General features: G+C 50.3%; 1 protein-coding gene across 1 annotated transcript in view; it reads left to right on the forward strand.

Annotated features, from left to right (window-relative positions):
- Plxna4 (plexin A4) overlaps window positions 1-15211 on the forward strand; it is a 431475-nt gene that overhangs the window by 69759 nt on the left and 346505 nt on the right. Inside the window, exon 2 of the mRNA XM_026392811.2 lies at window positions 5805-7062. Within this exon, the coding sequence (XP_026248596.2) occupies window positions 5878-7062 (1185 nt within the window). The 5' untranslated portion in view covers window positions 5805-5877. The remainder of the gene's footprint in view (window positions 1-5804; window positions 7063-15211) is intronic.

Here is a 15211-nt window from a genome sequence, read left to right on the forward strand (position 1 = left end):
TCCCCCGCCCCCTCCTTTGGTTACAAGAGGGCCCCAGCCATTCTGAGGCTGCGACTCTCCAAGGTAACATTCAATAGGAGAGCTAGAGCTTGTGCCCGTCCAAAGCCTCTCAACTTGGTAGACTGGATTCCATTGTATACATCCCTGAACCAATCACTATGTTTCCCTCACCTCTGCTCTGTTCTGATTGGTCCGCCCAGATCATGTGGGTGGAGTCAATTCCATGAGAAACCTTCTCAGAGAGGGCAAAGGGGCAGATCCCCAGGATAAATGAATGATAGCAAAAACAAATAGGTGCTCTTTACTGACAGGGTCTTTCAAATGATCATGACTTTATTAGAGCTTTTTTAGAGAACTAGACCCAATAGGATGTGGGGCGGGGGACGGGGAGGAGAGAGGGAGGGACATTGATTTTAAGGAACTGGCTCACGCAATTATGGAGGCACCAAGTCCAAAATCTGTCGAGTAGACCTGTAGACTGGAGACCCAGGGAAGAGTGACAGTACAGTCTAAGCCTAAAGATAATCAGCCAGCAGAATGCCCAACTGCTCAGGGGTGGTGAGTCTTGTTCTGTTCACCCTTTGCCTAATTGGATGAGGTCCACCCACATTATGGAAGGTAATTTGCCTCCCTCTAAATCCTCTGATTTAAATGTTAATCTCTTGTCTAACGGCACCCTCTCAGAAACATCTAGAATAATGTTGGACTGTGGGACTGTAGCTTAGCCAAATTGACACATAAAATCGACCATCATGATGACCAACAGTAAGAAATACATTTACGTCTCCCTTAATATATACACAGTCCCACTGAATGGTGTCTATCTTTCCAATGTGTGACACATTAATAGTTTCTCTTCCATTGTACTTCATTTGAAAAAAAAATGCACATATGATCCACTTGATTGGTTTCTGGACTCGGGTGGGTTGTGAATTGTATTTTGAAACATCCTAGAGTACATTTTTGGATTGTTCTATTACCTCAGAGCAAAGGGTCCCAGGATCAAGACTTTGTGCAGAGGTCCAGGAAATGTCCCTTGAGCAAACAATGGGGACCTGAAGAGTTCTCCAGTTTCCGGCATGATTGTGTGTGGCCTGAGCCAAGACCTTTACTGGCTCCGACCTCAGTTTTTGTATCTGCAGAGGGGGTGTACTTGTAAATACGGCATCTAGTTAACAGGGTTGTCATGAACAATAAGATCAAAATGAGGTAACATACATGAAAACGCCTTGTAAACTTGGAAGGAATTTCGTGAGGTAATTGCTATTTTAAACTGCTTGATAATAACTTTCTGCCACTCAGAAATAGGAGAGGATGGCACTACTTCATGGAAATTAGTTTGAGCTCTTCAAAACTTGCCGTATAAAACAAAGGCAGTCCCAATTGCTTTAATCAAAATGATGATCAGCTTCTAAAAATGTCTCCCGTCTCCCCCGAGACCACTCAGAATTAAAATCTGATTTCAAAGAGGAAAACTGCAGCATGTTCGGGTTTGATTCAGAGTCCTTTGGGTCTCCTGCCCTCTGGCCCCTTTCCTGGTTCAGGGAGTCCTTGGGGGAAATCTTGGGGTGACTCAGTTCCACTACTTGCCTTGGAGAATCAAGGTTGGGCTGATTCCCTCCAAGGGGAATTATCCTTCCCTCCAAGGCTTTATTTTGAGACCATCAAAAAGATGATTTAAGAGAGAAAAGGTTGGTAGGATCTGAAATTGAGGTAGGGGCTCCTTAGGTTGGGGTCATGGCTTATTAAAATTGATGTCCTAGGAGGGATGCCTCTCTGGAAGCTCCAGTTTTGTCAGATCAGAGCAGCCTTTGGTGACCATGGGGACAGAGGACTGGTGGCCCTCTCCACCTGTGGGTCTTGAGCTCGGGAGGGAGAACTGCCTTTGGGTCACCTCCATGGTGGGGCTCAGTGGGGTCTTTGGTGAAGGTAGCTGGAGGTATCCTCTTTGTTTTCTCCCATTTCTTTTTCATTTTTCTGTTATTTGTTTCCTAATCAGTTCCTTTCGTGGTGTGGAAAATGAGAGGCTGGTTATACCCATCACCCGGTATTGTTTCTGCAGACCCCCTCCCCTCCAGGCACAGTAATTTCCCCATCCCCAGATGAGGGTGATAAGTGTTTGAGATGCATAACTGCGTCTCATTTCAGTGCCTAATAGGAGATGGAGAATGAGCCACGGCACCTTTCTGCTCAGTAAATTCATAATTACAGGCTTCCTTGTCTCGCCTGGTGCAGGCGAGAGAACCGCTGATTGGCTGTGGGCCTGTGAGCGTGTACAGTAAGGTGGGCTGTGGCGGGCGCACTTTCCCCCACGTGTGGCACGTTCTGACATAGGGACTGCAGAGAGTTCCCTCCAGAAGGCTCGGTGCCTGAGCCCCGACCTGCACCTGTCTGTCTGGAATGAGGATTCCCAGCCCTGCTGGAATTCAGCTGTTGGCAGAAGTTTGGAGAGCTGTGTTAGCCAGCAGAGCACATGGAGCCTGAAGAGGAGTTGCTTTCAGACAAAGGCCAAGGAGAAGGTGCTGGAGCAGAGAAAGTCAGAAAAGAAGCTGTATGTGGCAGAAAGACCACTGGCCTGGGATTTAGAGGTCTGAGTTGTCCTTCATCTCCATCTTTAATTCACTATGTGGTCTCCTGTGAGATCATTTGACCTCTCTGGATATCACCTTCCTTGTCTGTAAAATCAGGGATTGGGAATCATTCAACTGGATTATCTATTTCAGATCAAAACTTCTAGAATCTTCTCTGTTATTTGGATTTGCACAAGCAACTCAAGAGGAACTGTCTGGGCTGACTCCTCATCACTCATATTTATAGGTACCAGCAGGAGCCCTCTAATTATCATAACCTTCATCCTTTCAATCCTATTAAATCTTGTTAACAATAACAACACATCTATCATTTATTAAGCACCTACTTTGTGCCAGGAAGAGGCCCTGTGCCAGGTGCTGTGCAGTCACCAACACTTGAAGGTGTGCAACAGCACCTGCTGATAGGTGTATGCTCTGTGGGTCAGAGAGGTTTCGGTTTTCTCCTGGTGTTCCTATGTGATGTCTCCTGGGACTTCTTTGCTTGAGACTTACATGACTTAAAAGGGGGCTTCCAAGTGCTCTATATTCTGGGCTCTGAAATTGTGCACTTCTAAGAACCATTCGGAATAGCAGTGGTACTACCCTGGAGTCATCCCTAACTCTGCCTCTTATTAGCCACATGTCCTTGCAGAGCTAAAGTCTCCTCACCTGAAAGATGGGTCAAGTCATCCTCCTGCCTGCAGAGAACAGTATTGATGAGTTTGTGAGTTACTCTATGTGAAAGCATTTGCATGGGGTTTGGGGCACAGTAAATGCTGTACAAATATTGATATTCCTTCTTGCTGCAAGCTCCTCTTTCTGCCAGTCAAGAATTATTAGCTGTTGAGCCTCCGTGAACTGCTGGGCAGAGCTCTGATGCTGTGGACACACTAGTGAGCAGAACAGACACTGCTTGGTCACAGAGCTCACAAGCCCTCAGCCACGGACTCTTTTTTCCGCTAAGTCAAAGACTGCATAGACAGTAACATGGCACCTTCTCTCTGGGAAACATTGCCCTTTTCTTTTAAATTTACACTCTTTACTCTTTGCATTTCAGTCTTGACATTCCAGTGACATCCTGATTAGGCCCATTTTCTCTCTTTTCCGCCTTATCTGCTTCCTGATTCCTTCCTGAGCTGTGTTCCCAGGCATCCTCTTCCTCCTTTACACCTGCTTCCATATGCCCATTTGGCTCTGCAGGTCTCACCCTTCCAATTTTCCGTGTCCTCCACAAGTTCATTCCTTGCTCAAATTTCATTCCCTTCCACGCCTTGCTTCCTCACCCCAAGTTAGAAGGCTTCTTTTCCCACATGAACTCCCAACGCACTCTATCACGACACCGTCACTCGTAGCCTAACTGCTCGTCCTATGTATAGTTTGGGTTTTGTTAGTTTCTGCCTAACTTGCCCACAAGTCCTTTGAGGGTCTTATCCTTGCGTCCTGAAGTGTCTTGCCTGTGTTGTGTGTGCTCTGAGCAAACATTGGTCAAGTGAGTCAATAAATAAAGGCCGTCAGCTTGCAAGACCACTGTTGGTTGTGCGGTGGGGGGTCCCCACCTGCCAGAACCTTCTTCCTCTGACATCTTCTTGAAAAGATTGTAGGTCTCACTTGGATTTTGGCTGACAAGACAAAGCCTTCATTTTGTTTGCTTTCTCCTTCTGTGGGTGTCCAGCTCACCTTGTATCCTCTCTCTGTTGGGGAGATTTCTGTTACTTAGCAATGTACCTCATTCCACTACCTCATTTTTTAGGAGTTTGGGGATGGGGAGGATGAGAGAAATTCCCCAGAGCTGAGATGCCTCCAAATGAGAAGTTGGCAGTCCCTGCCCAGATGCCTCCAAAGTGGAGGAAGTAAGAAACTTTCCACTGGAAACAAGCAGAAAGCATCTTGATTGTAAATGAAGGAGACCATTAGGGTGGACTCTGATTTGGTTCCATTGGGAGTTATTTATTTATTTATTTATTTATTTGACCACTGGTTTCTTAAAGCATTTTTTCTTCCCTCCCTTTCATGAAAACCTCTCAGAAGGGTCCCGACTGTGGGAGGCAGCTGAGCTCTGCCTTGTTAAAATAACATGAGGGCTTAGAACCGGGCAGGGTTCAGAGGGCCTGGTGGATGCCAGAGGAAGAAGGGAGGGAAGATGTGGGTTTTTAATTTGGCCCCACTACACCAACCAGCAGAGCAGATGCAAGGGGACATTCCCCTGCAGGAGGTCCAGACACAGGGCCAGGGGCAGCAGCTGTGATGGGTGCCCTCAAGAAGGGGTTCAGCTTTGGTCTTCTGCTGTGGATAACAGGAAGTGCTGAAATACCCCATCTGTGCAAGGCGACGGACAACTGAGTGCAGAGTTAAGAATGAGGACCTGCTCTGGAGTTACTGACACTTCAGTGGAAGTCCATTTCTGCCACTTTCAGCTGTGCAAGTCCCATGACTTTGTTAAGCTCATGTTCCTTAGCTGTAAAATGAGGATAAATAGTACACACTTCCAAGGTCACTCGTCCGGGTTTCAGCAGGAAATAGATAGCATGTGCAAATTGTGTCATGGAAGAAAGGGACTCTTCATGAACGTGTGGTTCCTTAGGGGCAGTGCAGTATTTGGAGTTGGTCACAGAGAGGGCCAGGTAGGGTGTGGCAGGAGAAGGCCCACAGGACCTGGATACAGAGAGGCAGTGTGGAGGGGCCTGCACTAGGAAATATCCCATGAGACTCCCAGCGGGTGCAGCATCTGCTCCTCCCACCGGGCTTCCTCCAGCGCTGTCTGCTGGCTGCACCTAACCAGGCCTGAGGCCAGGGAGCCGCTCCTAGAGGGTCTGTGCGGTCAGCTTCCTGGGCCAGAGAAGGATAGGCCATGGATCTGGAAGAGCAGATAGAAGACTCCCAGCCCTGAAAGGATTTACTGAGATGAAATAAGATAGTCCCCAGAAGGTGCCGGACAGTGAGTGACATAAAGTCAGGCACTTGGTCAGCGCTGCTGTCTCTTGTCATCTTTGCTATCGTCATCGTTATCATTAGCATTGTTATTATTGGTGCTAAAGGGTCCTCCTGTAGCCACTGCCTCCTAGCTGTGACTGTCTCTCACTCCTGGGCTGGGGCCCACACAGCTGGCCTTTAGCTTCCCTTGGGCAGTTGTATTTGGGTTGTGCCAAGTGGGCTGAGTCCAGCCAGACATGCTTTGGGGTGCCAGGAAGCCCCAACCGTGGTTATCCTACATCTCAGTCTTTTCTTTCTCACTAGGGGAGACTGCCCTGCTGAGTCCTGGTGACAGCTGTGCCCAAGTGCTGCTGGGCCGTGAGGACCCTTCTCTGAAATGAAAGCCATGCCTTGGAACTGGACTTGTCTGCTGTCCCACCTCCTGGTGGTAGGGATGGGCTCCTCCACTCTGCTCCCCCGGCAGCCGCCCCCACTGACCCAGAAGCGGTCCTTTGTCACTTTCCGAGGAGAGCCCACCGAGGGCTTCAATCACCTGGTGGTGGATGAGAGGACAGGGCATATTTACTTGGGGGCCGTCAACAGGATCTATAAGCTTTCCAGTGACCTGAAGGTCTTGGTGACCCACCAGACAGGGCCGGACGAGGACAACCCTAAGTGCTACCCGCCCCGCATCGTCCAGACATGCAATGAGCCTCTGACCACCACCAACAACGTCAACAAAATGCTCCTCATAGACTACAAGGAGAACCGGCTGATCGCCTGTGGGAGCCTGTACCAGGGCATCTGCAAGCTCCTGAGGCTGGAGGACCTCTTTAAGTTGGGGGAGCCTTTTCACAAGAAGGAGCACTACCTGTCGGGGGTCAATGAGAGTGGCTCGGTCTTCGGAGTGATCGTCTCCTACAGCAACCTGGATGACAAGCTCTTCATCGCCACGGCGGTGGATGGGAAGCCTGAGTATTTCCCTACCATCTCCAGCCGGAAGCTGACCAAGAACTCTGAGGCCGATGGCATGTTCGCTTACGTCTTCCACGATGAGTTTGTGGCTTCCATGATCAAGATCCCCTCGGACACCTTCACCGTCATCCCCGACTTTGATATCTACTACGTCTATGGTTTCAGCAGCGGCAACTTTGTCTACTTTCTGACCCTTCAGCCTGAGATGGTGTCCCCTCCAGGCTCCACGACAAAGGAACAGGTGTACACCTCCAAGCTCGTGAGGCTTTGCAAGGAGGACACAGCCTTCAACTCGTACGTGGAGGTGCCCATTGGCTGTGAGCGCGGCGGGGTGGAATACCGCCTGCTCCAGGCCGCCTACCTGTCCAAAGCCGGGGCTGTGCTGGGCCGGACCCTGAGTGTCCGCCCAGACGACGACCTCCTCTTCACCGTCTTCTCCAAGGGCCAGAAGCGGAAGATGAAATCTCTGGATGAATCGGCCCTGTGCATCTTTATTCTGAAGCAGATCAATGACCGCATTAAGGAGCGCCTGCAGTCCTGCTACCGGGGCGAGGGCACGCTGGACCTGGCCTGGCTCAAGGTGAAGGATATCCCCTGCAGCAGCGCGGTGAGTCTAGGGGAGCACTGGGCTGGGTGGTGGGCTGTGCAGAAGGACCCAGCCTTGTAATTTCTCTTCCCATTTTGTGAACAGGACGACTATATTCCATCCTGGGCCTCACTGGCCTCACACCACCACTGGCTCTAACGCTCTGAGTCTATGAGGGTCAGAAGTGGAGATAAGGCATTCATTTCCCATGGCCACCCGGGTCTCTCTCTATTCCAGGTTGGCTTGCTGCATACACGAGGGCGTCATGGGAATGGGGTGTGAAGGAGATGTCCTGGGCACCCGACCTGGTAGAGGGCTGCAGCACCCTTCTCATTAACCAAGCCTGTCAATCACGTTCCTGACTGTTCTGAACAAGAGCAGAGGAGGGAGAGAGGAGAGTGGAAGAAGTCACTCTAGGTGTGTGGTGTGATGGATGTGGGATTTCAGGAAAGCTAGGTTTTGAGCCCCTTGTGTATTTTTAGGACATGGGAAAAGTGGGGGCAGAAGTCAGGTAGGAGAAGCAAAGGAGAGCAGAAATAAGGCAGAGGGAAGAAAAGAGAACTTGCTTGGGAAAGGGATGGGAGGAGACAGAGTGTTTATTAAGCATCTTCTGTGTGCACAGTGCCCTGGAAATGATGCATCCCAGAGTCAGGAAGCCAGAGAGCAGCACCAGGTGACAGACGTGCTGTAGGAGCCCAGAGTGAAGACAGTTGGTTCAGGGGCCATCCCATGACCTGTGGGACTTGATGTGCTGATAGGTATGGCCTTGCAGGAGGACCTCAGGTGAAATGGGTGACACAGCTTCCTGCCTCTCCACCCCTTTCAATATGAAAAGCACCTGCTTTTCTGAGCTTGACTTCTGTTGATCTTCCAAAGGGTGCTGTTCTCTTTTCACATTCTTCAAGATTCCTCTGTTGGCATCTTCTGGGCCCACGACTCTTTCCTTCTCCTTTTTTCGTTTCCATTTTTAAAAAATAGTGAACTTAGTTTGCAATCTATCTTGTAATGCTAATTAGAAGAGGAGGGAGGAAAAATTCATCCATCAGATCCAAATATACATTTGTCCCAATGTGATTGACTCCTGCTCAAACCATGGTGGCATTTTGTATGAGGAAAATGTATTTTGGTTGCATTGAAAAGTGTCTTTCCCTCCATAAAGTATAACTGCTTGCCAAACAGATCTCAGAGGACACTGGCACCTCTTCACTGGTGCGTGGTGAATGACACCATTCCTCTGTCCGTCGAGATTTGAAGTGGGGGCAGTGAAGAGGGAGCAGAAGGAGCCCAGCAGAGTTTACCTTTGGTGCTCTGACATTTAGGCTCAGTCTGTTTTCCAGGGGCAGACTTTGGGTACCTGGGCTGAAATGAAAAGATTCCATCCCTATGTGGAGGACCTGAAAGGCCAGGAGACCCTGTGCCACAGAGGAAATGGGAGAGGCAGAGCATCAACCCATGGGAAAATGCGAGCCAGGCCAGAGAACAGAGGGGACTCCAGCACCTGTTGAACCCTGGCCAGTGACTTCACCTTTGAGAATGCCTCCCGAATGGGGCCTGGTGTTTAGGGTAGTGGTTGATCTGCTTGAGAGGGTCTGTGATACAGGGTTATGATCTGGGGGATCACAGACTGCTCCCAAAAGAAGATAATCAGTAACCGGCCAGATTTTGTGCTATGTCTATGTGCATTACACATGCAAATAAAGGTCTCTGGGGAGATACATTGGCATGTGGAAATAGGTCCTCCCCCTGTGCTGCTAAAATGGAAGATCTGAAGCTGGGCAATTTATAATGAACAGAAATTTATTTCACACAGTTCTGGAGGCTGGGAAATCCAAGTTCAAGGTGACTTCCTCTGGCAAGGGCCTTCTCGCTGTACCATAAGGTGGTGGAAGGGCAAAGAGAAAGCCAGAGAAAGAACAAGAGGAACTGAACTCACCTTACTATGTTAGTAACAATCAATCCCTTCATGAGGGCAGAACCCTCATGGCCTAACCACTTCTTCAATGCCCTTCTTATTAAGACTGTTGCAATGGCAATGAAATTTCAACCTGGGTTTGGGAGGGGACAAATATTCAAACCCTTGTACCTTAGTTTAAACCCTCATTTTGTTTTGAGTAACCTCAGACCCAACAAGGTCAACTAATTGCCCAAGGTCACACATCCTGTAATGAGTGGCAGAGCCAGCACTCAAGGAGAGCCCCCCTTACCTGCACGCCATATACATATTTGCACAGCCTTGCACACATATACTTGCATGCATGCCATAAATAGTCCCATGAGTGTGCATACCTAAAACCTATGTTAGCAGATGTCAAGTCTATGCAGGGTGCTTACTATGAGATCAGAGGGGTTGGCAATCTCTGCAGAAAACTTGCTCACAACTGTCTTTTGGGTTGTGCTTTTGGGAGCAGCAGCATCTGCAGGGATCTGTCTGACTGCCACAGGCAGGTGTTGGTCCTGCCCTTGCTCCCTGCCACAGCACAAAAAGCCAAGTTCATCCTGGAAGTCAGCAGAGCCGTGGGTCCTAACACCGCATGGTAGCCTTGGAGAGTACAGAGGCGATACAGCTTTGCAAGACAGGCTGATGCCAGGACTGGGAGTAATGGAGCCAGATAACAAGCTTTTGATTTTTCTTTTGGCTTTAATTAGCCCTTTCAAGTTAGAGGCGAGTTCGGGGCCGAGAATAGAAAGGAGGAGGCCAGAAACTCGGAGCAGGGCTGGGGTGTCTCCCCAGCCAGTCTAAAAAAGGCCAGACTGGCTTTTAATGCACAGTATCAGTTTCCTTTGATTTGGCTGATACCCGAGTTACTTTGCTCTGGCCCTCTGTTACAATTCATTTGGACTCAGCTCAGACCACACATGTTTCACCACGACATTGACATCGGCCAGGCCAGACTCCTGAGCTGCCCCATGGAGTCTGCTGCATTGGCAAACCCAGCTTTCCCTTTTCCCATTCCCAAGGCCGTTGGGTTGGTCCCTTTCCCCCTTCCCTGCCTAGAGGCAGAAGACGGTCAAGATGAACCCTGGCGTTCTGAGGATGGAACTCCTTGGGGCCTGTGAAGTGGCACCCGCATCTCAGGTGGCCTCTGTCCTGTGGTGTTTCCGCTGTTAGAAAATGGGCTGAGGAAGGGGAAGGCCCAGAAAGTGGAAGTTTAGGGTTGTGTTTCGCAGGGTGGGGATCCCTTGTGGGTTTTATGGCTGTTACAACTTAGCTTAAAAGGGGATCTGACCAATAAAAATGGAATCATTTTTATTGCATTCCCTGTTGTCCTGATTCTCTAAGTCCCAGTGCATGTCCCAGGGTACCCAGCAGGCTTTTGTGGACTCTTCCATTCGCTCCCCTAAACTCAGGCTTCCGGAACTAGAGATGGAAGCATGGTGACCCCCGGGCTGCCTGCCTACCTCGTGAGGTCCCAGCATTCCCTCCAGCTGTGTTTAGTCGGGGATGGATAGAGAGGGGAAGAGACCCCCTGTGACTCAGCTTGCTATGCCATGGGGCTTCCATGGAACCCCAGGTGGGGAAAGGGCTGGGTCATGAGGCTGGAGCCCCCTGGGTGTGGGCCCATAGAGCCCCGTGGTTATTCGACGGCAGGCCAGCCAGAGAAGGCTTGCTGTGCCCACATCAGAGGTGAGCTTGGGGCCAGCAATGGCCTCCTCCTGGGGATGTTTTGCCGCAGATGCAAATACACATGGGAAATGCAACTCCCCGAGCAGATGCTGGGTGTGGAGGGTCGGGAGGTCACAAGGTACATGCTGGTGTTTTGGGGGAATGGGAAATTTGGCTTCTAGCCATTCCTTCTCCTGTGTGCTGGTTTTCTTCAGCCAGAATGGAGAGGGGTATCCAAGAACAAATGTGCAAGTGTCTGAAAATTGCTCCTTAGATCTCACGAGGATCTGGCCATAAGAAGAGTCCTAGAAGGACCTGTCAGGTGTTCTAGTTCATCCTGGGGCTCAGGAAACTAACAGTTAACTAATGGGTATCCCGGTGAGTTAATGACAAGGACTTGATTTCTCTCTTTGTCTAGCTCAGCACCAGGAGGTCCCTACTCTGGCCTCTTTTGTAGGCTGCCATGCAAGATCCCTGAGACCCTCTGTCTGCAGAGACAGGACAGGAGGGCTGAGGAGCCCAAGCCTGTGGTTTCTGTTCTGTGAACAGGCCCAGTGCAGGCTTGGTGTCCAGGTATTTTTGAGTGGCTGACTCTACCTCCTCTCCCTTTCTCCAGACTCCTGGGTAAGTTCCCAGAACACTAGCCTCTGCCTCCAAACGGGCTGCTGAATGGTGGAATGTGTTGGCCCTGGGGAAGTGCTTGGCAATGGATGCCCTGCTGGTGGATGCCAAGATCGTGGAATGACATCAGTTCCCAGGAGTCCAGAGTAGGGTCATATGGCCTACGTGGCAAGAACAAAAGCTGTGCTCATGGGAGTGGCCATCTCTCCCTCCACTTAAATCTTCCCAAGTTTGGGACGAATTGAGAAGTGGCCCTAGGAATCAGGAGGGTCAGCCTGAGGACTGACAGACAGGGCTGGATGGGGTGGGGGTGGGGTGAAGGTGAGCCACATTCAGCTTCTTCACTATTCCTTTAAGGTTGGACCTCAGAGGGACCTTTCACTAGAAAATTTGGGTCCCTGTGGCAGAACCACCACCTCCTACCTGTCAGACGGAGGTTGGGGGAGCAGAGCGTGCTGTCTGATGATAACAGCTTTCTGCTGGTTTATGAGGATTTTATCAGATCCTTTTCCTCTCTCAGCAGTGCTTTAGGATGGCAGAAAGGGCAGACAGCTCTCTAGCTGGGGGAACAGAGGGACAGAAAAGTCAAGTACTTCCCTGAGTGTCATGTAGTTAATAGACTAGAACCTGCTGGGCATTCAGATCTCAGCTGAGGCTTCTACCAAGGTTTATCTCCATTGTGTGCTACTGGCCATTGTCTGAGTGGGCAGTTCCTAGTGCAGGGACGGTCTGGGCATTGCAGGGCATTTGTGATCCAGGCCCTGAATGCGAGGCGCCCATGGAATTCTCTAGTTCCACTGCAGCCAGAAAAGCTCTCCATGCTTCTAAAAGCTGCTCCCTGGGAACCACAGCTGGACCAAGTTTCCTCTGACTTTGAGATTTACCCACCATCCCTGCTGGTCTCAAGAGGATCACAAAGTGCAAGGGACTGAGCACTTTTATATTTCACTTGAAGCTTCACCTCTTGACCCGTGGTGTGTCTCACAGGTGTGAGGGGACCCCCATTTCCACGTGCTGTTTGACTCGCTGGTTTCCCCTGGCATGCAGTCCTGGGGAGGACTCAGGGTCACCCCCTTGGAATGAGGCTGGCCTTGCATCCCAGCCTGGACAGTCAGGTTTGTCTGGCGCCTGAGATCCTGAAACTCCACGAAAGTGAGCATCCGGAATGGCCAGGCAGCCGTCCCAGGCCCCGGGGCTGGCTGCTGCCCGTCTGCTTGGGGTGTTTTCTTTACCCCGTCAGCAGGAAGCACAGCGCTGACTAGATGGGCTTATTTCCTGTTGTTTATGGCGCTAGGCAACGTTGGCTCTTCCTGCTGGGCTCCTGCCCTCCCTCAATCCAAGACTCCTCCTTTTCCCGCCCCATCCCTCCTTTCTCATCTCTGATACTGTTTTCACACACTACAGCCCAGAACCATGCACAACAAGCTGCACGGACACTCGTGGCCTTGTAGGTGGACACATGCACATTTTTTATACCAGCCCAAGCCCTTCCCCTTTCAACCCTGCAGCCTTCTGGTTTGGCATTTGGTGGCCTGGTGTATGGCAACCCCCATCTTGATAGAATCAAGTCTTTCCACTCTCACCTCACCATGGCTCCTGTCCCAGGTGTTCAGGTAGAGTCACCCAGCTAACACCTTTTTGAGAGACCCACCCCAGTCAAGCATGCATGGTACCTGGGGTGTAGCATGGTGGCTGAGCCCTGGGTGGCGTGCTGGGCCTGGCAGGAGGAAAGGCTCTGAAGTTGGCCTCCTAGGCTGGATGTGTTCTCCCAGGGTGCCTCCCTGGAGCCAGTGGATCAACAGGGTAGTGTAGGACCCAGTGGGTACATGTGCTGAGTTTTAACACAGGGTGCTGCTAAAGGGACCTCCGCATAGGGTTTACCAAGCTGGGAATTAGGACACAGGGCTTCGCGATGCTGAGACATCACTTTGAGTGCCTGGCATAGAGGCATGCATACCTGTACACATACCATGTGCACAGAGTTCCACTCTCTACGTGATGATGCTTTCTTTCTTAGGTGTCTCCCCACGCTTGATGTCTACCCGCTACCCTCTGCTTCTCTCTCCCTGTCTCCATTGAACTCACATTCCCTGTGCGTTTTCGTCTCCCGGTTCCTCTCCATCTCCTTCGTTCTGTGGCTTGTTCTCTCCCACGCCCACATACTACATTCAGCAGCAGATACAGTGAGATTCCTCTCTCACGTGTGCGTGCGCACTCACACACGCCCACCTTGTACAGTATGCTATAGCCCAGTCCAGATGGGAAGCTGAACCTCTTCTCCATCCGCACAGAGACTAGCCCTGCTTACCAGGACAGATGTGCATTTCTGGGCCTTTCCTTCAATTCCCATCATCCACACAGGGAGGCATCTTGGCCGGGGTACCGACTGGGGAATCTGCATCTTTGGGTCCCAGCCAGCATCAGCCTGTGAGATGTAACAGGGTTGGTAAGCAGTTTCCCTTTTGCTCTGTTGCACAAATTTTGTCTTCAAGAAGGAGCTGATAAAATACTATGCCTTTAATGAAGTGCAAATGATAAATACCCAGAATTAATAACTAATGATAGACACAGAGCATGTGGGATCTGTAGTTCACAACATTTTCACAGCACGATCCTGTATGTCCACCTTCAGTTATAACACACCCAATGAGTGAGAAGGGGGTGTAATGATGTCATTGTGGTTTAGTTGTTAGATTTTTTTTTTTTCTCCATCAATGTCAGCCTTTTGAGAGCTTTGGACTATGCCTAACCCAGATGTTAGGTTCAACATCCCAGGCCGGGAGATGTATCTCCTGTCACCTGGCATATGTTTTCCTTCCACAAGACTGTGTTCCAAAGGCGAAGTGGATGTATTTGAAGGAGAGGATCCTTTTCCAGCCACACCCTCCCACTGTCATCCCCAGGTGTCCCTTAGTTTTTGCAAGGTGGAAGGAAACTCCACACACTGACACTCTGCACTTCTTTTCTTTTCTTTTTTATAAATTTTTAAAATTTGTTCGGTACCAGGGATTGAACCCAGGGGCACTTAACCACTGAGCCACATCCCCAGCCCTCAGCCTCCCCCTGCCTTTTTTTTTCTTTCTTTCTTTCTTTTTTTTTTTTTTAGAGACAGGGTCTCACTGAGTTGCTTAGGACCTCACTAAGTTGCCGAGGTTGGCTTTGAACTCACAGTTCTCCTGCCTCAGCCTCCCCAGCCACTGGGATTATAGGTGTGCACCACTGTGCCGGGCTTGTACTTATTTCTTTTTTATTAAGAAAGTTAGTAGAAAGGAGGAAAAGAAAGAACAGAGAGAGCTTTCTGACCTTCGGCCTCTGGCTTTTATTCCTAGTGGATTTGTTCCCTGATGCTGTCCCCGCATATGAACTGGGACCCCTGGGAGGAGAAAGCCAGCATTATTCCTGCGTGGTCACTGCGTCTCTGTCAGAGATGCAGAATGTAATGGGATTGGCACGGCTGCTTTGCCCTGCATGCTGGCAACATTACCCAGACTCTCACATGGGCCTGAGGAAGAGACACGGCAACAAGAGTGGGCTAATAAAATTTATTCCCACTAATAAGAGAATGACCTACCCTATAATTCAGCCTGGCGAGCGGGGCCACTGCTTCCCTGAATCCGCCAGAAAACACACAAACTTAATCATCGTGGTGTTCCTTGCTTCAATTACAGTTCTAGTGGCGGCTGGGAGGGAGAGAGGGGCCTGGGGATTGATGGGCTGGTGGTGTGGGATTTATCTGCCCATGACAGGGGGCTTCTGGGGATGGAAAGGCAGGGGGCAGCATCCCAGTGGGTTGGGGTTAGTACTGCTTACAAGGTGGGGAAGATCCCCGGGAATTTCCCAAGGGTCCAGTTTGGGCCTGGCTGCCACCTGCAGAGCTGTACTACACTGGCCAGGCTGACCCACTGCGCTGGCCAGTCCGGACCTTCCCCAGGCCATTGTGCTGTG

The sequence above is a fragment of the Urocitellus parryii genome, chromosome 3 (genome assembly GCF_045843805.1).
Source record: "Urocitellus parryii isolate mUroPar1 chromosome 3, mUroPar1.hap1, whole genome shotgun sequence".
Classification (NCBI taxonomy): domain Eukaryota; kingdom Metazoa; phylum Chordata; class Mammalia; order Rodentia; family Sciuridae; genus Urocitellus; species Urocitellus parryii.